Consider the following 24,601-nt stretch of genomic DNA (forward strand, 5'->3'; position numbering starts at 1 on the left):
TGAATAATTTTGATAAGGGGACTTTCTTCCGAAGGCCTTCTACAACATGAATCTAAATTAATCTAATTTCAATATAAATACCGAACCCCAAATAAGAAAAAGGATTCGGTCAACAATTTGGGCCACAACTCTTGTGAGTAACTTTGTACAGTAAGGCGAAGACTTCGTCAGCATAAAACACTAATAGGGGTAGTTTGGTATGTTGGATAAATATACATTGTTTTAGAATAAAATTTACTAGTACAGTTTTATATTTTATTTGATTATTAATCACGAGATAAGTTATACGGGAATAAATAATTTGTATGGGGCTAAATTATCTTGTCAAAAGGTGGAATATAGATTAATTATCTCGAAACAAAAAGATTGGGGTATCTCAATATAACTAAATTCAGTGTACTTGAATTTTTGAAAGCAAATAGTTTTTTTCTTTTACAAATTATGCAGCATATTATTTTTAATACAAATAAAATAGATAATAAGAAATAAAGTTAGAATAACTAATCTCAATATAACTAATTTCGATGTAACTTATCTTCAAATCAAACGATCCTTTATTCCATGTGTTTCTTTTTTACTTGGCCCGACTTGACACTTCACTCGAAGTAATTATTTTTTTGGAGTTTATTTTATTAAATTATATTTATTTATTATGCTTCGAAATTCTAAGTTTGACTATATTTTATGTATAGCTAATTAATAATAAAAAGGGGATGAAAAACTCTTCATTTTTTAAAATAACAAGTAAACAGAATATATATATTTTTAGCATAAATGACAAATGAAAAAGAACTTGTAAAGGATAAGCATTTAAACACATGAGTTTGATACATTTCTGATATTTATTACTATATGTATATACATATATTTATAGCTTGATATATTTATGATATTTATTATATGTACATGTATTTAGCAATAATTGCATGGCATTCAATTCTTTACTAATTTATCTATCACATAAAACTGTTTTGTTAAATTGTGAATTAATTTCCCCATAGTGTTCTCCTTCTTTGTTTTGACCAATCAAAGCGGCCACGGATCCTACAAATGCTGCATTCATATAAGTCGTGGGTTCAGAATGAGAGTAATCTGATCTCGAATCAACAAATTGGTCCCCGGAATTGGGCCCACCGACGATCGCACCGACATGTGTGTTTGGATTTGGATTGTTAGAATTGTACCATGAACTATAGCCATCGTTGCAGCCCACCCTAGTTGGATGGTTATAAATTGAAGGGAGTGATGAGGCTCTATGGTGAAGTTGTGTTGGATATTTGTTGCCAAATCCCACCATGTATGACATTTTAAGTGGATTGTTTCCAAGTATGTAGTCCACCTGAAAAAATTAACGAGTTTAAGTTTTATATACGGATAAATATAAAAATATTCATATAATCAGGTAATTTAAAAAGTAACTTTTAATAACTAGGTATTGATTGGTAACTTTTTTAGACTTTCTCAAGAAAGAGCTTGTACATGTAAATAATACATGGAGCATGATACTTGGATATACTTTTGCTAGTCTACAAAATCATGTTTTTTTTTAAAAAATGTACGTATTCTAGTGAGTTGAGATGTTTAGTCAAGCTTTTAGAAAAAATATAAGTATTCTTTTTAGTAGTAGCATAAATTGTTTTTCAGAAACTAAAAGAAGTAATAACGTCTATCTACAAGTACTTTTTGAAAGCTTTGACAAGCATAAATTGTTGATTTACAATCGACAAAAGGATTTTTCAAATTGATTAGTCAAATAAAATTAACATTTTTTTAAGTACTTTTAAAAAAAGTATTTTTCAAAATAAACAGATTCTGAAAGATCGGTCAAACATGCTATTAAATGGACCAAGGCTAGACTCTAATGGATGCATAGAGCAATAGTTTTATAGTACTATTATTAATTTTTTTTAAAAAACTATACAATAAATGTGCATTTGACCTGTAATTTTGCAAAGGCTTTAATCTTGGAGGTGGAAAAATTAACAGATCCACATGTAACTCCTCCTATTCCAGCTGCCTCAAGGACTTTAGTGTACATAAAAAGTACCATAGTGGCACCAGTCACATATTGCAAATTGCTACTATCTCTATAATACAAAAGTCCACCTGTAGATTATAAACCATAGTATAAGAAAGTATATATTATATTAAACAATTCAAATATCAAGAAAGTAATTATTCTAAAATCTGAATAATTGTTTTTTTTTTTTACCTGGGGTTGTCTTAATTTGTATAGAGCTACTTTCTGGCATTAATCCACAAATAAATGAATCAGCATCTTTCTTGAATTTTTCCAAATTGCTCTTTCCATTAAGGTATTCCTGATCATAAAAATGTTAGTAATTTGTACTTGTGATTGTCAAATTTAAATCACATTATGTTGAGCTACTCATAGAAATAATAATTTTATCAATTATTTAACATGTTTATCATTTTTATCGATTAATGCTTATCATAGAGATTTGTTGTGATAAATATATTTTACACTTTCAATGTATAGAACTTAAATGTTTTAATTGTATCGGCTCAAAATAGTACTCTTAACAAGGTGTGATATAGTCTGTTTTGGGCCAAATCCGCATGATTTTCCCTAAAAGGCCTCGTCTTTTAAAAAATCATAAATATAATATGTAGCTTCCCAATTTATTCAACTAGCAATGTGAAACTTTGTTCGTACACCCTTACAATCTCTACCTCAAACTAAGTTCCACATGACCCATCACCACAACCCACATGTCAATTTCTGAGATTCATTTTGTATTATCATTGCCTTTGTCATACTCATCCTACTGAACCTGGAATCTAATATCAGTTGTTGGGCTATATCAACTCAAAGATACCCTTAACAAGATGTGATATTGTTTATTTTGGATCAATTCTACACGATTTTACATAACTTCTCAATTCTTTTAGCTATCAATATAGAACTTTATTCGCGCACTCAACCGTAACAACAAATATAATGTTGAATTCATGTATAAAGGATTGACCTTAGCTAGTAAAGTTTGGGCTCCAGCAAACTTGTTATCCCAACTAAATTCAGAGGCAACTTGACTCCAACCTTGGTTATTTGAAGCATAATTTAAATAATTGTTTCCTCCACCTGCCTTATATAGCCAAGCAGCAGCCCACAACAATTCATCCTATAAAAAATAAATTAATTAAAAATACTAATTGAGTTATGATTTAAAAATAATTAAATAATAGTAACAATGAGATTTTTGAAATTATTTACTACCTTATAACCTGAGTAAGAACAATAGAATGGACAAGAAGCTTGGTAAGATCCTCTATACTTGTCCGCAAACGCAAATAACTGTGTGCTCAAACGTCAATCGATTAATAGTCTGTTTGATCAAACTTTTAAAATAAATATTATTTTTTTTGGTCTAGAAGTTGTATGCTTACAGATTTTGATCTTTTTAACAACTTGGTAGAATAGTTGGAATCAATATTTTTGAAAACAATAGATGCAGCAGCAAAAGCAGCTGCCACATCAGCTGCCACCTCAGATCCTGGAGAATTTGATGTTATTTTATATAGTGTTCTAGGAGTATCCATGTCTTCTGGTCTTTCCCAACATTGGTGATCCGCATTTCCATCTCCGACCTGTCCATATAATGTATTTGTTAATATTACATAACTCGTTTTAAAGTCAGATTAATTTGAATTCACGTCAGAAAGTTTCACTTTAAAAGGTAAAGCGCTTCCTATCAAAGATGACTTCATTTCCAGAATTAGTGCACACTGACATGTTAAAAATTAGCTTTTGGACTCAAGAACAATACTTAACTTCCTGTCAATATTCCTAGTTAAGGATGGAGGAATACTGATTATCAGTCTGCCACAAATCTTTTTGTAGTTATAATTTTTGATATAATAAAGATATAAGTGTTGCAAAATAAAAATATGGTTCTTATTATTAATACTTTAGTTTAAACTTTTAGACAATATATATACTACACATAATTCAATATTCTATCGTAGAAGAATGATGTCTTAGATTCAAGTGATCTCTTTACCACACAATACAAGAAAGGAATAATTACTATTAATTTTTACATGTTTAGCCAAAGAAGAAAAAGTCAAGCATGATGCGAACCAATAATATATAATTTAAATTTTTAGATAAAACGGTATTCACCTGAGTATAGAGAGTGGTACTTGAAGTATGGGCTCGAATTAAGAAATTTGTGCCCCAAAGAATTGCATTTTGGAGGTGGACTTGTTGGTTTGTTGAAGAGATTTGTGTTTGATATTCAATAGCAGCCCAACTCAACAAGGTTAAAGAATAAGCCATGGGCCATCCAAATTTCACATTGTCACCAGCATCATAGTAGCCTCCAATCAAGTTCACCTAATAAAATAGACTATTAATGTATCAATATTGAATTTACATAGTTTTAAAAACATGTAACTCTTAGACGTCATTCTTTTTTAAACAGATACATACACGTTCAATTATCCCATCGATGAGTGCAGAATCTCCTCTCCATTTGACTCTTTGAGAAACTGGCAATTTCCCAGAACGTTGCCCTTCAAAGAATAAAATAGCTTTGCCAAGTGAATCTTTGTAATCTTGAGCAATAATAGGACCAGCCAAAATGCACAAAAAGAATATAACAACCCAAATATTCTTTGAACAAGCCATATTGTTATTATTATTATTATATAACATATGGTTTATGACTATTTAATATTATGTCTATCTTAGAAAGTTTGATAATGTTTTGGTGGTATTTATAGGACATTTTTTGACAGTTAAAAAGAGGCGCAAAATCTGGAAATTGCCCATTATGACATTATGTAATGTTTGTGATAAGTTAGAAAACTATATACTATGGCCTATGTGAGACTCAGAAATTAGAATGATTTGTTTGCGTTAATTAAGGGGATGATATATAACTTAAAATAATTTATAATAAATATTGAGTTCAGTTTTTATACGTACAAAAAGAAATAAAAAATTTACACTGTTTTAAGCAATGGAATTAATAATATGAAAAGAAAACGAGGAATGTAATTAACATGTTACGATTGAACAACTTATAACAGTCAGTTAGTCACAATTCAATGTTAAATAAACAGATCGGATTAGACTAGTCATATTTGATGAACTAATTTTATCCTTCTTTAATTCCGCAACATTCAGGGGCGGAGGCAGCATATACTTAGGGGGCTCATTCGAATCTCGTTCAGCGGAAAATATTACTACTATCTATACATGATTAAAATTATTTTTTAGATATGTATAATAGATGTCGAACTCCTTTCACTAGTTCGTCTTCTCAAATTTTGAACCAATTATTAAAAATCCTGACTCCTCCACTGCCAACATTGTCATATGATTCAATTTCATAATTACTTTTGTTATCAATGCTCAAGTTACGTGAGGGCATGTAATATCATAGGAGATTATTAAAGAATTAACTTAAATAACTGCTCAAACAATCGTATAGATGGAAACAACCAACGATTTTGTAAAGATCCTAAATTAAATTGTAGTACTTGTTAAGGAAAAAAATACAAAGGGGTCCATATAGTAACATTCATGATGGGACTGTAATTTCCATTTTTTGCCTTATTCGTTAACTTTATTACAACGTCTCTCGTGAGGAAGTTGAACACGGAAAATCATTACTAGTAAGTTGCAAAATCTGAAAAATATGGCAATGTTAGAGTATTAGTACTACCCCATTCCTATTTACGCGTCGTTCTTATTAAGTATAAGTATTTTTTAATATTTATTATTTCACAAACCAGTACATGTTTCATCTGTTCCATTTACTTGTCTATTTTTTATTTGACAGGCCTATTAAGAAAATAATAATTAACATAGTGAGTTTACTATTTTACTTCTATTAATTGATAGAATTCCGAAATCAATTTACTCATTAAAGAGGTTCTACCTTTTAAAAAAAACATAAGTCTCTAAATAAATTGAGGGTATAATAGGTAAAAAAAAATACTACCTCCGTCCACTTTTAATTGTCATAGTTTCCTCTTTTAGAATTAAACTATAAAAACTCTGACTAACATTTTACAGTGTATTTTTTCATCATATTGATATGCAAAAAATTGTAATCGATGGTACTTTTTGTATAGTTTTTGAAAATCTAAATTATTTATTTAAAAGTGGATGGATGGATGGATGGAGTATTGTTTTTTCTTGATTTGTCAAAAATGACAAGTAAAAAAGGACTGAGGGAGTAAATAACATTATTCTTTCTATTTACTCTTGAGAGTTATTAGCCTTGAAAGTATGAATTTGACCAACACAGGAAACTAAATGATTAATTCATATTCATTAGTCAATTTAATTAATCAAAATAAATTAATTTTTGTTCATTTATTGAAAACTTGACTTCAATAAATCTAAAAAATGATTTTGTTGATCTATTCGCTATTGACTTTGCACTTAAGAAACTATAAATAGAAGGGTTATTTTACAATATCACCCTTTGAATATAATAAATACAATGTCTAGAAAAACATAATAAGTAAATGACTATAATTAATGATAAGGCTAAATTAAGAACTAACTGTAAAATTATCTATTAATTTCATAAAGTGAACAATATTGTTGGACATCCCAAAACAGTTAGTTGACAATTATTATTGGACGAAGGAAGTAATTTCTTAAGGAACGTAAAATTTAAAATGACGATATATAAATAGAAACAAAGGGAGTAATCATCAGATTCTTTTAATTTGTTTTTTTTTTATGTGGAATGTAGATGGGTAGCGTAAAGATAGAGACCAAAGATGCACGCTTCATTTATGTATAAAAAATTATTTTTAATTAAGTTTACGCAAGATCTACATACAGAAATATACCGAACCCATTCCTTAGCGTCTGACTTCTCATCGTTACAAATTTGAAAATGATCTCTAATAATCACTTATAAATCGAACGGATCAACAAAATCGCTTTTCAAATTTCTTGCGTATAAAAAATGAAAAATCTCTTTCGAAAAAGAACATAAAACTAAAAATAAATTTGTAATTATCTCCCAAACTTAATTTACACAATAATATAATAGCAAAGTCATATGAAACCATTTTTAGTCACATTTAATTGAATTTAATTTACACAATCTAATACTCCCCTGTTTCATTTTTTTCTTTTTAATCTATTTTAAGAAAAATGACTCTTTTACTGTTTTGACAGTACTTTAATTTTAGTTTTTCACATGACATGTTTAAAGTCATAAGATTAAAGGGTATTTTAGAATGTTTGACATAATTTTAAATTAGAACTACAAAATTTAAAAGTTTTATTGCTTAAATTTCATATCAAGTCAAACTAGACCATTTTTTTTAAAACGGAGGGTGATGTTTTTTTTTGGTCATTACTTAGACGTTGAGCCCAGTCCCTGACGTTACAGTTGTCAAAATTACAAACTTAAATTCCTACAAATTAATGTTATATATTCTTTATCTATGGGACAATTTTCTGTGCAAAGCATGCACGTACTTATAAGATTTATCAACTTTTTTTTAAAAAAAAAAGAAAAGAAGATTTAGTCTCTTCTTTTTAAGTGAAGGGTGAAAAAACTCAAATAATTAATAGTTGATGTGTGTTTTGATAAATATATAGTTGATGATAATTCCATTTTTTTTTACACATAATAGTTCAAGTATATGACACTCAAAAAAACGTGGATACTTTATATATGTTTTAAACCATTAACCCTTTTTTTTTGGGGAAAATTGTATATAATAGCAAACTATTAATTCAAATTAACTACTATAAATATAGTTTGATTTAATTGTACCTCATAGCAAATTGTTGCTATTTCACCTCTCTCCTGGTGAATCTCGCTCGCCACTCTCGTTCTCTCCCTTGCCTCTCTCATTTTTTATACAAACACAAGTGTATAAAGTGCGTTTGTGTTTGTATAAAGCGAGAGAAAATTGTATATATACATATATTTTCGTTCCCCTATCTCCCCTCTCCCAGATCTCGCTCTCTCACTCGCCTCTCTCACTTTATACAAAAACGCAAATGTATAAAATGCGTGAAAATTGTATACATACATATATTTTAGTTCCCCTCTCTCTCCTTTCCCAGATCTCGCTCGCTCACTCATCTCTCTCACTTTATACAATTGATCTTTTTGTATATGTATACCAAAGCAGATTATACAACTGTTTTTTTTGTATATGTACAGCGAATTACACATATATATGTTTGCTATGGAGCGCAATTATGCAAACTTTGCTATAGCATACAAATATGAATTTTGTGTTTGCTATATGTGAAAGTTGCTTTTTTTTTTTCAACATTAAATTTAGTCTTTTCTAGTCCAACAATATTACCTACCTGATAAAATTAGGATCTCATTAAATTGGGCAAGTGAATTGATGATATTATTAAGGGTGAAAACACGGGATATTACCAAGGGAAAGAAAAAAAAAGATGTAAGATAAATCGAATAATATAATATTGTAAAACGATATATTATATATATTTCGCCTTAATTAGAACCGAAAAAATTATGTTTATAACCTTATCTAAACTAAAGCATGTGTGGCTTCATGAACCAAAGCTCGTGAAAATTTTGATAAAAGACGGGCACAATAAAACTCGAGCCCTGAATTTCAAGCACGTGAAAATTCTTTTGATAATGGCCACAGTAAGAAAGAACACTACAAGTCGAACAAATTAAATTTCCATGTAGCTTCCGTTGTTTGTTTGATTCATCCTCCTATGTCTTTTTGGTGAATAATCCAGTTGCCAATATTCTATTCCAAATAATGGATATTTGTTTTATGTGGAAAATAATAATATGAGATTATGGATGTAGTGACTAATTAATATAAGGACAATTATGCATATGATTATATATAATTGCTTATAACTTTAAGACTTTCTTTTGCTTTTACTTATACTACTTTTATTCATGATTTCACGTATTGCCAATACATGTATTATTATTTCATAATCTAACCAGTACAAAACAATACACTGTTAACTTATGTGAATATTATTACTATACTAATAGGAGGTTTGACACATTTTAGAGTCTATGCAATAAAAGGACGAATCGATTGCTTGATGATTGTGGTGAGATGAATATGATCTTATTACCTTTTATAATCAGATATCTTACGTTTAAGCATTGCATATATATAAAAAAAAATCCCAATAGAAGGCTAGAAGCGCTTTCATCTTTAATGGTTCTTAGGTGGTGCTATTTTGAATTTATTGGATCACCAATGCAAGTACTGAATACCAGATAAAAAAACCAAAACAAATCTCTTAGGAACACTCCCTCTCGTTTTGTATGTAGGTAGAGTCATATAATATATTATAACTCTCTTGGTCAATTTTATTACATCAACAATAGATTTTGTCTTTTTTTCTTTTTCTTTTTGTTGAAAATTATTATATATATATATATATATGTAAAAGAGATTATCATAAAAAGCACTACAATTGACTAGGTAAAGTTGGGCAGCAATACTGAAGGGTAACACTAATAATTAGGCGAAGGTAGTTTGCATGCCTTGACTATAGTAACTAGTAAGCATTTAATTGTTTTTTTTTTTTCATTTTTAATCCCTCAATATTGAGTCATGCTCTTCTTGGTCCAAAAGATTTTTTTTAGTGAGCACATAAAACCATCTAGTTGGTTCATCCAACTGTTGGAACCCAACATAGTTTGTGGGATCGAAACATGGACTCCTTATATAGTCTTGGACAATTCTTTTCTTATCATGAATTAGCTTTTCGTGTTAAGTTAGATCCAAATTCATTTCTTTACATGGTATCAGAATCAGACTCATACCAATTAATTTATTATTTACGATGTTGAACCTCTTGTCTTATATTGTCCACAGGCCAAATGTTCAGTCTTGGATGTGCAAGGGGTGGAGTCGTCCCACATCATTTTTGGGGTGAAAACATGGATATAGCTTTGGATAATCCTTCCCTCGTGATCTAGTTTTTAGGGTTGAGTTATGCCCAAAATCAAATTAGAGTTCATTATAATTCCAATTATAATATTTCACCAAACAATATAATTCAACATATTACTTCTTGTGATAGTTAGGAAAGTTGAGTAGTTTTTTTTGTTACGAAAAATAGTCTAGTGACTCTTATTATATATAAATAATACTTGGCTTAAGTTAAATGATTTTGTCGTTACAAAAAATATTTAGTAGATTTAATGCAATATTAAATGAAAGTTGGGCTATGATATATGAAATTAACTCTTATCTTAACCATCCAAATTAAACTACAATTTGAACATACATATTTTAAACATCCTATAATGTTTCATTCACCTCATAACTTTCCTGCCTAAACCATGCATTTATGCTTTACACTTAAAACAAGATAAAAACACACCACAATAATAATTATTATTAATAATAATTTGTTATAATTACACAACGTGTTATGGTGGTAATAACATGATTTTTGGGCACGTACGTCTACCATTTCTATTAAGGCAGTTGAACAGATTTTATTAGGTAAAATGTAGTTGGCTTTTATCAAAGGGTACAAGCCAATTAATTTCTCATTATTCTCTTTACCATAAAAAAAACATATATCTCTCACAACATATATATAAAACTGTCCAACAGCTATCACCTAACTTCATCTATAAATTTCAAACATAATTATTTTTGTAACATTCTTGCAAATCTTGATCAACCCCATCATTTTCTTTTGATTATATCTCATCGATCAAATGCATTATAATAATTCAACATTATTGTCGATGAACGCCGGCAAGGAGCCGCCACCACCACCACTACCACCACCGCCTCTTCCACTTCCGACGCTACTATCTCCGGCCAACTTCTTCATGCAACAACCTAATGATCAATTGGCAATGCAAAATAATTGTAACTCTAGTCAAGTTGGACTTATTTGTGATAATATTGATTGGGCCGGGCTTTTATCGGGCTCTTCTTCGATTAATAACAATAATGAGTCGATTGCAACAACATCAAATGTGTCGATAAATCATAGGAATATGAATATGAATACGAATATAAATATGATGGAAGGTGGTGAACAACATCAACAACAATTACAATTACAATTACAAGAACATAATTTTAGAAGAGATAAAGGGAGGAAGAGGAAATATGTACCACCTAGGGTTGCATTTCATACAAGGAGCACTGAGGATATTCTTGATGATGGATTTAAATGGAGAAAATACGGTCAAAAAGCTGTCAAAAATAGCACACATCCAAGGTAAGTATACTATATACCCATTGCTGATTTCATTTATATAAATGTATATATGTGTGCATACAGAGCGGTAGTCAAAGGCCTATCGGAAACAGTAGTGATAAGATTGTGTACACATTGCCATGTTATTGTTGTTGAAGGCCTATCTCCATACCCTATTTATAGGATTACACTGAATATGTTATCGTTGTTGTATAGATATAGAATATTGGTAATCGATGATCTAACGTATTAATCTAATTGTGAATATTGAACAGTACGCAGAAATGAGACAAGTGATTTATACAGACGAGCTGAACTAGTTTGAAAATTGAAGTGTAACTAATAAAGTGATAATAGCTTATATCATGAAGAGTTAGAATCTTAATTAGGGTGAAAATATCAAAGACGTAAACTATGAAAAAGAAGAAAAATAGATGAAATAGTAAAGTCATGAACTTATAATTTAGAACATGTTAGATTATATAACACAACGAATTTTAATTTGATGTCATCTCAAATTTATTCTTCTTGCATGCATTTTTTACTTATTGACGTGAAATACTTTGCACGTACACTAAAATTTGTAGTAGTAAATAAATACGTAACTAGTTATTCCTTTGATGTAGTATTCTTCCATCTTTCAAACATCTAAGATCAAATTTATTAATACTCCTACATCTTTTCATCTTGCATTAATCGTCGTTCTAAAATTATCTAAAATTAAATTTGAATCATGAGATTATACTACAACAATAATACATCCCGTGTAATTATACAACTATACAAGTGGGATCAAGAAGGGTAGACTGGTAGTGTATACATAGTCTTACTCCTACCTTGTAACGGAAAAAAGTTTGTTTCCTATAGACAATCAGCTCAAGTAAAATATATCAAAATCAATTAGAAAAGGAATAGAATAGTAAAGAAACTATGTAGGAAATAAAGAGAGAAATAGTAGTGACAACAAATAGTGATAACCGAAACAGAGAAAATAATAAGTAATAACAAAATAAAAAATAAAAAAAATAGGAGAAGAGTACTAATAATCATTTTATCATTTCGTCGTAGTTAACTATATGTATAACAATTTCTCTATGTAGCCATGTGTGTGCATAGTCTATTCTGATGAGTATGAAAGTTTAGGTTGTTCACCTTCTCATGAGAATGAGCATATATTATAAATTGTCACAAGTTTGGCCAATTTGTTAATATTGATGATCATTTGATTATGTGTCATATTTACTAACTTAAAAGTTTAATATATAATTAATTAATTCTCATACATTGAATTCAATAGCATCATTATATAATAAAACCTTATTTCCTAATATTTCATTTTAGTAAAAATCTTCATTATTTTTTTATTTTTTTAATGTAACAGGAGCTATTATCGATGTACACATCACACATGCAATGTGAAAAAACAAATCCAAAGACTTTCAAAGGATACAAGCATTGTTGTGACAACTTATGAAGGCATTCATAATCACCCTTGTGAGAAGCTAATGGAGACCTTAAGTCCAATTCTAAAGCAACTTCAGTTTCTCTCTAGGTTCTAAATTAATAAAATATGTTTTACTCATATTAATTATACTAAATGGGATATTATCTAAATATCTCAAACTGAAAAAGTAACGTAACATATATGATATATGTTGGTGTTAATTATATGAACCAACATATAAAATTCTGTATAGAAATGTAAATTAAGATATCATACAGTGAAGAAGAAGCAATCGTTTCTAGTGTTACCATGTTATGTATTTATACGAACCAACGAAAAAAATCCTCTAAATTTTTATATGTTTAATTTAACTATATGTTACACTTTTCCGAGATTCTAATTTATTTATTTTTTTGAATGACTTTTGGAATGGTAGTTTGTCCTTGTTAAAATTGTTTGTATTATTGATACTCTACCTCGAAACATTGACATTATTATTTCATTGCCTCACTAATTCCACAAGTACTTTTTTTTTTTTTTTATGACAAGAGAAACCCACAATCGCTATCTTTGGGTGCACACAGGGTAATCCTCGCTACCGCTACTATGCAATAGCTCGCTCGACCCAGAAGGCAAACCCCTTAGCTTAGCGAAGGGTTCGAACTTGAGACCTCCAACATGGAAGTCCCAAGCCCAAATCACTAGGCCACCCCGTTCGGGTTTTTAAAGAACCTGTGAGAAGTGTTTCTCTTTCTCGTGCATACATTAAAACTTTGTCATGCATCTTAAAATTATGAAGCAACAGAATGGAAGTGTTATTTTGTTCACAAATTTGATACCTGAAGAAATCATAAATAAACAAAGGGCACAAATGAGGTGATGTACCATATGTTAAGAAAATATTAATCCTCAGATAATTGAACTAGGTCACTACATTAGTATATCTCGTTTTATTTCGCGTAGAAGTGCTCGAAGGAGAGCTCACCGAGCATCAATGAAGATCAAATCAATCGAAATATACAAAAACTATTTGACTTCAGAGCTATTGATTTACATTTGTACTATCTGTACTAGTAATTCCACCACATCTTTATAATCAATTACTTGTACAAGACATGAACCACCCCGTCGCTATGCTGTCAACCACCCCCAAGAACCAAACAGAAGATGAAAGTGGCAAAATTGTCTCTGTTGAAAATTGGCATTCATATCATTAGAGGATTGAATTACCATATCACTAAATGGGCAAAATGTACTGTGTTCATGCACATATCTGACTGTTCTGGCTGCATTGAACAGAATTTCCTCTCTGCGTAAATGCAGTTCAAAAAGTTTGAAACTGTTGTAGAGATGTTGGTGAAATATCAACTCGAGAACTAGGCATATACGCAGCTCAAGTTAACAACTGATGATAACCACAGTAAATATAAACTATCTCTCCCATTGAAACCCAAAACTACCACTGAAAACACAAGAGTTGGAACTTTACCTACTTAAAGGAGTTGCAATTTTAGTATCATAGCTGGAAAGTGCCCAAATCACGGCCATGTTGTGTGAGCTTTATTTTTTTTTGACCAACCCATTCTAATCTATAAGAAAGATCAATATTATGAAGCAGTTGTTTAAATCTGTCGATTTCATTCGATGCATTGGTGTTCTCCTGCATGAAAGATGATCAAGAAATAAGGCAGGATAATGGAGTAAACAAATATATTTTTAGATTTAACTAATTGCACGAGTCATCATTGGAGTCGTAAGAATCTACATGTAACAAGCATAACAATGCCTATTGAATATAAGAATTAATGGCTGGTTAAAAGAATTGCATCAGGGTAGCATACCTGTGAATTAGCATCTCCATCTTTAGAGAATACACTTTCCATTAAGCTTGACCTACTGGCATTAGGTGAGAATCCCTCCCAAGGTGGGACAAAAATCAGTTTCATGCACTGAACAGGAACTAGGTTCCTGTTAAGTTTCTCCCACCACACAGATCCCAAGGAGTAGGACCACCATCGTATCATCAACCCAGTCTCAGAAAAAGCAACTAGCCCCTACAAGTAAAACAACATTATATGAAACTTTGTATAGACAGTGCACACAATCTCTTGAAGAAGGTGGTAAAGCATCATTTGTCCCCAATCAAGTGGATAACAAACCCATGCATGCAATAAAACCTGCACAATAACATTGGCAATTTTCCATTGATGAACTTAAAGAGGAAGATCATGTGAAACAGTTCGTCCTGCATGGTACCTCTCCATCCGGTGAAAAGCTAAGAGCTGATATTACAGTAGTCACAGTCATTCCTGAAGCTCCGCCAAGCAAACTGGGAAATCCTGGAGGTCCACTTGCATCTAAGACTTTTATTTTTGTGATGCTGCATTGGAGTTTAAAACAGAATCAATATTACAAGCATTTAGATGAATAACAGGTTTCACATTACCTAGGTTCTCTCAATCATATAAATCAGGTCCCCCAAACAAGGATCCTAGCACTTAGAAGTGGACAAGGAAGGCATTTTACTCCAGTTCATGTTAAAACCTTTTTTTTTTGTAACAGAGAAATCCCCAATGGTCAGTGGCACCACGGTTCAAAACTCGGTGGCTAATGGTCCCGCCATGCCTTACCCTTCCCCATTTAAATACCAGGTTTTTTGACTGCATCAGAGTTCAAAACAGTGACATGCCCTAACCCATGCTTCACATGCTTTGTTAGAGAGAAAGCAAGGAAAAGCTTTGAATCGGGATTGAACATAGCAAGCCCTTGAAGTTGAAGTTCTTAAAAGAAAATAGCCATAAAGTATTATTTATAAAAGGACATCGATTAATCAAAAAGGTAGAGCTACTTATCTCAAAATTTATAAAAGGACATCGATTAGAGCTACTTATCTCCAAAAAGGAAGGTCTACAAAGCTATGAAACTAAATAGTATGCTTAATATTGACAACCAAGGAATACTCGAAAGGAAAAAAGAAATATAAATTATTTAGTTTATACCACAAACTGGTACTTTATGAAGTTTTGTGTTCCAGCATGTTTGATACTAAACTATTACTAGAACAAAGAGGGAAGAAGCTCCTCATATGGCTACGTAGTACTGTTCACTAACCTTTGCATATCATATACCCGAATGCTTGCACTGTTAATCTCTCCAATCGCATCTCCAATAGCTAATCGTGTCACTGGATCATTAAGTGCCACCATAGGGAATATGCGAGCAATTTCCTTCAATGCCACCATTGAACTTTGCAAGCAAGTTTTTCGCATGGCTAAGTTACCAGGATCTATTGTCTGTAAAATGAAAGTAACCACCTGCAGATCTATCTAGGTGTTAGACATGCTAAATTTGAGAATGCTTCATCGCTAGAAGCACATTTGTCTTGTTATTACATTCACTTATCAACAGAAAAAGGAAACTTCTCAGCTTCTCCAGTTTTGGTTCTACAAATTCAAAGATGGACCTGTAATCTAGAAAGTTTGTGTCGGAGGAAGATTGTTCCTCCTGGTTAACACAATCAGCAACACTATAACTGCACCATGTTACTCAATTGTCGCTGAGAAGTAGAAAACTAAGAAGGGGCAACAATGTGAAACAAAGATGGTTGCAAGACAAATAGTGATTGTGAAGCAACAACTGAGGATGCAAACAACAGTCATTCTTTTACTAGTTACTAATCTCTTTTGGCAATCATAAAGCAAATAAACAAGTAATTATGGGTCCTATTCATGCTGTGTTCCGCTAATTTTAAGATTTTCCCCTCTTCATTTTAGCTTGTGTTCAGCATGAGCTAGTGCCAATGTCAGTGTTTCAGGTTGGAGGCTGGGGAATGGTGGTCAACAAGACAGTCTGCAAGATAATGTCAACTTTTTTCAGTTTCTTATTAGCTATGGGGCATCAGGTTCTGACAGCCACTTTAAAAGCTAGAAACACCAATTATTGTATTTCTCCAATAGTCAACAACTGTTGGAGCTTATCAAGTATCATAAGCTAACTATGAAATCCTGTGTGTATCAGTTGGGCACAAGGGGGTGCAGTAGAAAAGCAGATATATAACATAAAAGCACAGCGAAAACACCACACTATAAGATGGTACAGCAGTAACAAGTAACATCAAGTTAGTACTTTATCTCAATTTAGCAAATAAAGTAGTATCTTAACAAACCTTATCAAGATATTGAACTAAGTTTCTTGGAGAACCACGTGCAACCCTAACTATAGTCATGAGGGATACTGCATGAACAGGCGAATCAGAGGCAGTTGACCAGATCTGGCGTTCTATGACATTCAGAAATCCCAATACATCGGCCATTGCTAAACTTGGGAGAAGAACTCCAACCAAAGTATCACGAATCCTAACAGATGTAGATGGATTCTTAGTAGGTGTATTAGTGGATGCACCAGTGACGCACTCAATTTGGAAGAATATGTCTCCAATCAGGCGGGGTATTTCAGAACCAATGCATGCCTTCCATGTGCTTTCCATGCCTTCAGCCAGGATTTCTGCGGCAGTGGAACTGTATTTCTCATTCATCGCCATAACCAACTTCACCAATGGATTAACAGCCAAGCCAAAAAGATTTGGTTTCACAAGGCTGGGATACCAAACTGCCAATGCAGCAGCAACAATGATATGAGATGTCATTGCATCTTGGCTCATGCCCCCAACACAAGAAATCCAATCTTGCATTTCAAATGATTCTAGCCATGATCTTATTTCAGATTCTTCATCCTCAGAGTTCCCTTCAGTGACAATTTGTTTGTCATCCCTCAAGCAGTTGGTGGGTGCTTCCGCTGGGACTGAATCATAGTTTCCTCTTGGTGATACTCCATTCTCATTGTCTCTTGGATTATCCCGGCGTAGTGGAGGTGGAATGGCTCGTGAAGCAGCACAATGAAATAAGGAGCGTGCTGCCATCTTAACATGCTCAGCCTCATCTTGCCAAAAGCTCACCAAAAGCTTCAAAACAGAGATTTCAAACCATTAAGAAATAGTTTTGCCGAAATCGTTTCTTTAGACACTAGATATCCCAAAGAACCAATGCATCCAACTGTTGCAACACGTAGAAACAAGAACACCGCCAGTAAGCTTTACCTTATCAAAAAAAATAAGAGAATAGGTGGCACGAGTTTTGGTGAACATGTACTTGACAAGTTCCCAGACTAATCACCAAGGGACAAAAGCAATCACCTCACTCAGTCATGTAATCCAGGAAAGGAACCTTTATTTTATTTTTTCCTTTTGCGTTTTTGGTGGGGGCTGACTGCAAGAGTTTTGGAGGGTTTAGCACTAGTATGCAATATCACATCTGAGTCATAAAACCTACTCACAACACTGATTACTGATGCATGGTATCATAGCATATGTAGGAGTACTTACATTGCAGAACGAGGAGTTGCTTACAACCAGAAACATATTTTGTATCAGTCCTCAGACTTGAATTAAGAACCTTGCAATTACAAAACCAAATCGGAGACAAGCTTTCCTATATTTTTGCCTTCTATTACTGGGGAAAAATTTGAAGGAACTTGAATCTTAACTCAGGCAGGCCTTCAGATGGATTTCATTGACACTGTGATGATGGGTTGCTCACAGAATGAACGATAATTGAAAACGAGTATAGAAATGAGCAGTCCAGAAGAAAGCATTTTTAAAAAAGGAGTCTGAAGGTGTCTCTCTTGCTTCTCATGGAAGGGGATCAGCTATCTGGATTACTGATTAGATAACGGCAAAGTAGTTATGCAAAAACAAGACCGTAACATCAAGGTAATTATTTATGTTCCGTCACATGGTCCTTAAGAAGGAAAAAAGAATCTTTACTATATTTTGATTGTTAAAAAGAATCTGATTATATCCACATCCAAAACAGAGTTCAGCAAGAATTTTAACCCTCCACCCTCACCCCCCAAAAAAGGAAAGAAAGATCTATTTAGATGATTTGTTACCTGAAGCAGGGGAGGCTTTATATCAGAAACTTTCTCAGCAAAGCTCCGCATGTAAAATGCTGACAAAGAACTGGAAAAGACAAATATCACTACGACAGTAGTGTTATAAGAGTTCGGTGGCACGAGGCTTCTACAATGAAATGCCAGATGACACTACATCTATGTAATGCAGAAAAAGACAGTGGGTTGAGTTGACACAACGTTTATCTAAAAGATATTGCTCAAACCTTACTGGTCACAAGAAATAGTAAGAAAAGCTGCAGATGTGAGTGTCTTTTACATTCCATGATTGAAGTCATGACATATAGAATCCAGAAAGAATGCCATAACAATCTCATACCTGCTGGCCGCCTGAAAGGAATGTGACAAGCTAATCATATGTTGGGCAAGGGACACCATCGTTAGAGATCTCATTGCACAGTACTCTGATGATGATTTCCAAAGCTGTATGTCAATTTTAATTTCTTAGAGGCAAAGAAGTGAGGAGAAGTATTTTTTTCTTTCATTTGGGGAAGGGGGAAGTGAAATTGGTGTCAATCAAAATCTAGCAAAACACTCAAAGTACCTCCAGAGTTGAAGTGTCATCAGGAAATGTCAGAGTCAACGACCCCCGATCCCCCAAGAGACCAGAAGCTACGAGAAGATTCTGTGGTCTTTTTAGCTTCATTTCAGTCACTAGCAATTCATCAAGTTCAGCATCCACATTCCACATGTGCAAAATAGACAAGCTGAACTGAAGCAGGCATTTTTCAAGCAAGAACATCCATTCAGAATCTCTTGCAGCTTCAATGGAGGTACCACCAGATTTATCATTGATGCTCTGATCACTGGAACTAGGGATGCCAGTTTCCTGATCCCTGAAATTAGTCCTCTTAATGGGAGACTCAACCCTTAATTCTTTCACTTGGTTTTTGTTCGCATCAGAACTCTCTGTTGTATAGTACTCATCTCTTTGACAAAGAGACATCAAAGATGTGAGATCAAAAGATAGAGCGGCAACTCCTGGAAAAGGACAAGAACCTTTAACAGGCTGTTTTCTGTTTTGCAAGGAAGGCAATGCAGCTCGATTAGATCCTGTAGTACTTCCAGACACGCTTGTACTAACAGATATATTTGATGAAGAGATTCCCTTTCCCACAGTTTGTGACTGAGGTGGTGGAGACCTGGTTTCATCAGTAGCAGGAAAAAGCAATGAGGAAGCCGAAGTATTTCCACTTATCATACAGCCACCAGGGAGATCTCTGTCAATTCCTGTGCAGAAATGATCAAACATTGAGACAGCAGCAGATCCACGAAGGACCCGCTCACGAGCACCTGATTTTACGTCCCAAATGTACAAAACATCTGCATCAGTTGTTCCTGTTTGGTTTGGGCATAGACATGCTATGTAGCCTCTTCTACTATCCCACACAACTTTTGCAGGATAATATGGGTGGCCAGGGAATATTCGTTCTACACGCATGGAATCAAGTGAAGAAAGGGCAACAGATGAGTCTTCCCCAACAGAGAGGAAGCAATTACTCCACGGGTGTTCTGTTTGAGATGGTGGAAGAATTATTTGACGAACTGGAGCAACATGTTGGTGCATTACAACCATGGGACTGCTGGAGTCAAGATCCCACACACGAATAGTACAGTCCATACTTCCAGAGATTAGGACATAACTGTTGCTACCTCCTTGGCATCTAATCAGCACTCGTTGTGAAGCCAAACACAGTACAGCTCCTGTATGCCCCAAGAGATAATGTTGAGTGGCATGTGCTTTTGACTCGGGATATGAATTTTGACCATGAAAATCCAATCCTTCAAAGAACATATCAAATCGAACAACTTTTATATCACCATTATAGAACCCATATACAATAGCCAATGGCACATACTCTTCAGAAATAACCATTGAAGAAGACACTAGCTCTTTTCTTTCATAAGTTCCATTTTTGTGGATATTTAAAACCCTTTCATCAATAGCTTTGGAACAAGTAGCAGCATCTTGCGACGAAGTTAATTCGTCCTTCCCACTTGCTCTGTCTATTTCAACAACCTGCCTAGGAATCTCATTTTCAGGGGCATTCTGGTTATGAGTCCAATTATCAAATATTCTACTTTCACCAGAAAATCTGCATTCTTGACAATTTATCTCCTTTTTGTCATGCCGCTTAGGCAGTACCCAACATGTCAGACGAGGTTTCCAAATCAATAATTCATTGATAGGAAAAGAATTTGATTCAACACGGAAAAGACAGTTGTTCACTTGCATGAAAGAGATGGATAAGCTCATGTTAGACTCCTGAGAAATGACCGGGATAGCAGCAAAAGGTTCATATTTGAAGATATTACTTGAGTAAGATATCCTGTATACTATCGCCGCTCCTTTACCATTCCATACAACAAATTTTTCAATGAATGTGGCATCTGAATCTTCAGAATCAAGCACATTGTTATCATCTCCAACAAACATGCCACCAATGGCATGTGACTTTCCTTCAATAGGGAGCAGATCATCTGAAAAATATATCTCTCCCACGGAACTTCCATCCTCTAATAGACTAAATATGCAGCATGTACCATATACAAAAGCTAAAACTGGCCCACGATTTGCAAAGGCCACCAGAAGTCCCCTGTCTTTTGACCCATTTACCCAATCCATTTTGCCTGCATCAGACAAATTAGTCTTGGCGGTCATTTTTTCTGTGCTTGAATCACACTCCTTTAATATTGGTATACATTGTGATTTACCAAAAGAATCAACCATCATCACTGACTCGGTCAACACATCTCCAAAGGACGAAATTACAGCCACAGATTTCAAAGGCCCAATTGATAAGCTCCCATGAAAAACTGTTTGGACGATAGCAAGTGTATACGTATCAACAATAGCAACTGTGCACTTCATCGGTTTTGCATTTTGTGAGTCTCTATCTGCAAATGTTTCACCCTTCTCAGCAGTGCTAGGCGAGTGATGATCGGATAAATGAACATGGTCAAAGGAACAACAAGCTATACATACATATCTACGATTTTCGGGAAATGGTCGAATTAAGTATGGCATCCCCACCCAGGGAGGCATTTTCCTTCTACGTCTGCATTGTCCACTAGCTCTGCTCCAAATGCACAACACACCATCAGTGCATGCACTTAATAACGCACCACAGTCAGATGAGTTAGAAGTTGATACCACATTATTTGAATCATCTAATTTCCCATCTCCCAAAACTGTAGTAGGAACACATATCCCAAGATCCGCTATCGGAGCAACATGACCACAAAGTATGGCAACAGGTGTGATCTCCTGAGCCAGAAAAAAAGGAGAGCTCATTATCTTAAACCTTAACAAATACCACAACTAAGAAAAGATCCAATGTTACTTTACCATACATTGTTCAGAATAAGAAAAAAGGTCCAATTTCATGCAAATTATTACAATGATTTACTCCCTCCATCCAAATTCGCTCATCTCTTTTCACTTATGAGCTCAATTAGACATAGATTGCTTCATTTTTTTAATAATTAAGATACCATTAGTTGCAATAAACATACTATATCCTACAATGTCCAAAAAAATGGGGTAGAATCAAAAGTTATCTTGGTTTATCTCAGGGACACAACCTGCAAAACGCAACTTGAGATAGAAGTCTACTCTTTTCACTTGTGAGCTAAATCAGACCCCGACTAATTCATTTTGTTATAAAATAAGTGAAAGTATTGGAGAAGTACTATAAGTTGCAAAGCTCATAAAAAATATGTTAAAATCAGAAAGCTAAGTCGAACCTAGATTAATTCATTTTGTAATAAAACATATGAGGAATATACAGTATACGCTATGGATTTAACCAAACCCAATAGCTTTGGCTCAGGACTAGTAATAAACTCCGGAACCAAGTAATTCAATTGGTCAATGGACTCAGTGGCATCCCAAACACTACAGTTCAAATCAAATAATGAAAGTTGCATTGTTCAGAAAGAATATGCTAAAATATCAATTAAAGATCTCTTCTTTAAACTTACGGAAGCAAAATGACACAACTAAAGCTGACGAAGTGATAACTAACAACAATTGTAGCGTATAGAAAATCACAAATTACTGCCATGTGATATCAGTCAGTAAAGCGCAAGGAGATCGCGATTAGCTAACAACATATACGACGTCGTAATTGAACTGAAACCATTTCAACATTGCTAGATTTCAGCCATTTAAAGGAGGAGAAAGTGATTTACCGATGAGGAGATATTCCACCAGATGATGGAGCCATCGGAACCGCCGGTGTAGAGAGTCGGAGGATTGTTGAGTGCGGCGACGGCGGTGACTTTGTGAACCGGCGGTGAACCTGACCATATACAGGCTATGGATTTACACTTCATCGACTATACGGAACGGATCAAGCCTATAATTTCCAAATGAAGTTGAGAAAAATTGGGATTATTTTGGGGTAGAAGGTGAAGTCTGCAATATTGCAGTTACTTTAAATTAAAACGTTATAAAACATTTATTTAATTATATTTACTTAGTAATTATTCTTTCCGTCCCATTTTATATGTCATCTCTTTCTATAAATAGTTAATTCATAATACTTGTCATTTTATAAAATCAATGCATAAATTATAATATTCTTCCTTTTTTATCCTTGTGAGTTATTAGTTTTGAAAATATATGCATTTGACCAACTTAAAAAAAGCTAAGTAAATGATTCATGTTCATTGGTTAAATTAATTAACCAAAAAAAATTCATTCATTCATTCATTCATTGATAACTTGAGTTCCAAAAAAATTAAATAAAGATAGAAGGGTAAAGTTACATCATTTCTTAATGCAACTGCAAAGTAAAAATGTGACGTATAAAATGGAACGGAGGGAGTATATAATATTATAGTATACAACACTAGAAAATCCAAAAGTTGTAGTAAATACTATTCATACAATTAATAAATCAGTTAATAGTAAGAGACTATATACATTCAATCGTATGTCATTAGTATATGAATAACTTGGATGTTTAAGCTTCTCCTTATAGTTCGTGAAACGTGTATTTTGAATTCTCATAGACTTGATAATGTATATTTACTATTTCTTGAACTTTGTATCACTTCTTTAGTACTTAATTATGTTTATTTAATGTCAATCTTGAATTGCTTCATCTTCCGGTCTTTATTGCAATATCAACTTTTGAAATGTCAATGTACATGTAATCAATCAAGGATTTGTTTTCCTAATAAAATAAACCTAACTAATTCATTCGTTTTCTCCATACACGAAGAGTTTAGAAGTTATAATCATGATTTAGTATAGTTGAGCTTTTGATGATTTAGTAGTAAACCAGCATGTAGGGTTGGGCGTTTGGTTGGTTCGGTTCGATTTGCATATTTCAGTTCGGTTTTTCGGATGATAAAAATATTAATCCAAACTAAACTAAAATAAATTTGGTTTAATTCGATTTATCTTTTCCTGATATTATAAAAGTAATAAATAAATTTTAAAAATAGTGGACAAATAAAATTAAATAGAAGGGAAAGGGTAATATAGTAATTTCAACAATAAATAAGAAGACACGAAATTTTACTCATAAATCGCATTCACTGAATGCGTTTTATGCATTTCATTTTCAGCTTTATCTATTTTACTATCTGAGAAGAGTTTTTCAAATTTTCAACGACATGACATTTTTTTAAAAGATAAAGTATTTATCTTTTCTTGATATTATAAAGGTAATAAAGTAAATAAATAAATATATTATAAAAATAGTGGAGAAATAAAATTAAACAGGAGGGGTAATATAGTAATTTCAACAATAAATAACAAGACATAGAATTTTACTAATAAATCGCATTCGCCAAATGCGTTTTATGCCTTTCATTCTCAGCTCTTTCTATTTTGATATCTAAGTAAGGTTTTTCAAATTTTCAATAATATGATGTATTTTTAAAAGATAAAATATTTATCTTTTCTTGATATTATAAAGGTAATAAAGTAAATAAATAAATATATTATAAAAATAGTGGACAAATAAAATTAAACGGAA

General features: G+C 32.9%; 3 protein-coding genes across 6 annotated transcripts; 1 reads left to right on the top strand and 2 right to left on the bottom strand.

Annotated features, from left to right (window-relative positions):
- Positions 1 to 760: 760 nt before the first annotated feature.
- On the bottom strand, positions 761 to 4,709 carry LOC125842667 (endoglucanase 18-like). Its single transcript, XM_049521992.1, has 8 exons — positions 4,454 to 4,709; positions 4,145 to 4,357; positions 3,409 to 3,609; positions 3,239 to 3,316; positions 2,991 to 3,143; positions 2,213 to 2,321; positions 1,940 to 2,106; positions 761 to 1,339 (listed from the first exon to the last, which is right to left on the bottom strand). Exons 1-8 carry the CDS (start codon positions 4,676 to 4,678, stop codon positions 950 to 952), a joined length of 1,536 nt encoding a protein of 511 aa, XP_049377949.1. The 5' UTR covers positions 4,679 to 4,709; the 3' UTR covers positions 761 to 949.
- Positions 4,710 to 10,672: 5,963 nt separating this feature from the next.
- On the top strand, positions 10,673 to 13,012 carry LOC125842671 (probable WRKY transcription factor 12). Its single transcript, XM_049521996.1, has 2 exons — positions 10,673 to 11,218; positions 12,579 to 13,012. The coding sequence occupies exons 1-2, from the start codon at positions 10,704 to 10,706 to the stop codon at positions 12,754 to 12,756; spliced, it is 693 nt and encodes a 230-aa protein (XP_049377953.1). The 5' UTR covers positions 10,673 to 10,703; the 3' UTR covers positions 12,757 to 13,012.
- A 549-nt stretch (positions 13,013 to 13,561) lies between these two features.
- LOC125842666 (uncharacterized) lies at positions 13,562 to 23,027 on the bottom strand. Of its 4 annotated transcripts, none has more exons than XM_049521989.1 (10): positions 22,803 to 23,027; positions 19,153 to 21,876; positions 18,928 to 19,031; positions 18,588 to 18,657; positions 16,807 to 17,601; positions 15,753 to 15,955; positions 14,898 to 15,021; positions 14,483 to 14,695; positions 14,131 to 14,301; positions 13,562 to 13,950 (listed from the first exon to the last, which is right to left on the bottom strand). In XM_049521989.1, the coding sequence occupies exons 1-9, from the start codon at positions 22,944 to 22,946 to the stop codon at positions 14,158 to 14,160; spliced, it is 4,521 nt and encodes a 1,506-aa protein (XP_049377946.1). In that variant the 5' UTR covers positions 22,947 to 23,027; the 3' UTR covers positions 13,562 to 13,950; positions 14,131 to 14,157. The 4 variants fall into 4 exon arrangements, 3 of the variants coding, with proteins under 3 accessions (XP_049377946.1, XP_049377947.1, XP_049377948.1); XM_049521990.1 differs by lacking the exon at positions 22,803 to 23,027 and having other exon boundaries at positions 19,153 to 21,685; positions 21,763 to 21,876; XR_007443936.1 differs by lacking the exons at positions 13,562 to 13,950; positions 14,131 to 14,301; positions 14,483 to 14,695 and having other exon boundaries at positions 15,753 to 15,963.
- Between the last annotated feature and the right edge of the window lie 1,574 nt (positions 23,028 to 24,601).

The sequence above is a fragment of the Solanum stenotomum genome, chromosome 10 (genome assembly GCF_019186545.1).
Source record: "Solanum stenotomum isolate F172 chromosome 10, ASM1918654v1, whole genome shotgun sequence".
Classification (NCBI taxonomy): domain Eukaryota; kingdom Viridiplantae; phylum Streptophyta; class Magnoliopsida; order Solanales; family Solanaceae; genus Solanum; species Solanum stenotomum.

Excerpts from the sequence above, each read along its gene's own strand:
- LOC125842666 (XM_049521989.1), bottom strand. The coding sequence starts at position 22,946 with ATGAAGTGTAAATCCATAGCCTGTATATGGTCAGGTTCACCGCCGGTT. Across the intron at positions 19,032-19,152 it reads ATGACACTTCAACTCTGGAG|CTTTGGAAATCATCATCAGA; the intron begins GTACTTTGAGTG and ends ATTGACATACAG. Across the intron at positions 15,022-15,752 it reads CGGGTATATGATATGCAAAG|CATCACAAAAATAAAAGTCT; the intron begins GTTAGTGAACAG and ends ACTCCAATGCAG.
- LOC125842667 (XM_049521992.1), bottom strand. The coding sequence starts at position 4,678 with ATGTTATATAATAATAATAATAACAATATGGCTTGTTCAAAGAATATT. Across the intron at positions 3,144-3,238 it reads GTTCTTACTCAGGTTATAAG|GATGAATTGTTGTGGGCTGC; the intron begins GTAGTAAATAAT and ends TATTTTTTATAG. Across the intron at positions 2,107-2,212 it reads ACAAATTAAGACAACCCCAG|GTGGACTTTTGTATTATAGA; the intron begins GTAAAAAAAAAA and ends TATAATCTACAG.
- LOC125842671 (XM_049521996.1), top strand. The coding sequence starts at position 10,704 with ATGCATTATAATAATTCAACATTATTGTCGATGAACGCCGGCAAGGAG. Across the intron at positions 11,219-12,578 it reads AAAAATAGCACACATCCAAG|GAGCTATTATCGATGTACAC; the intron begins GTAAGTATACTA and ends TTAATGTAACAG.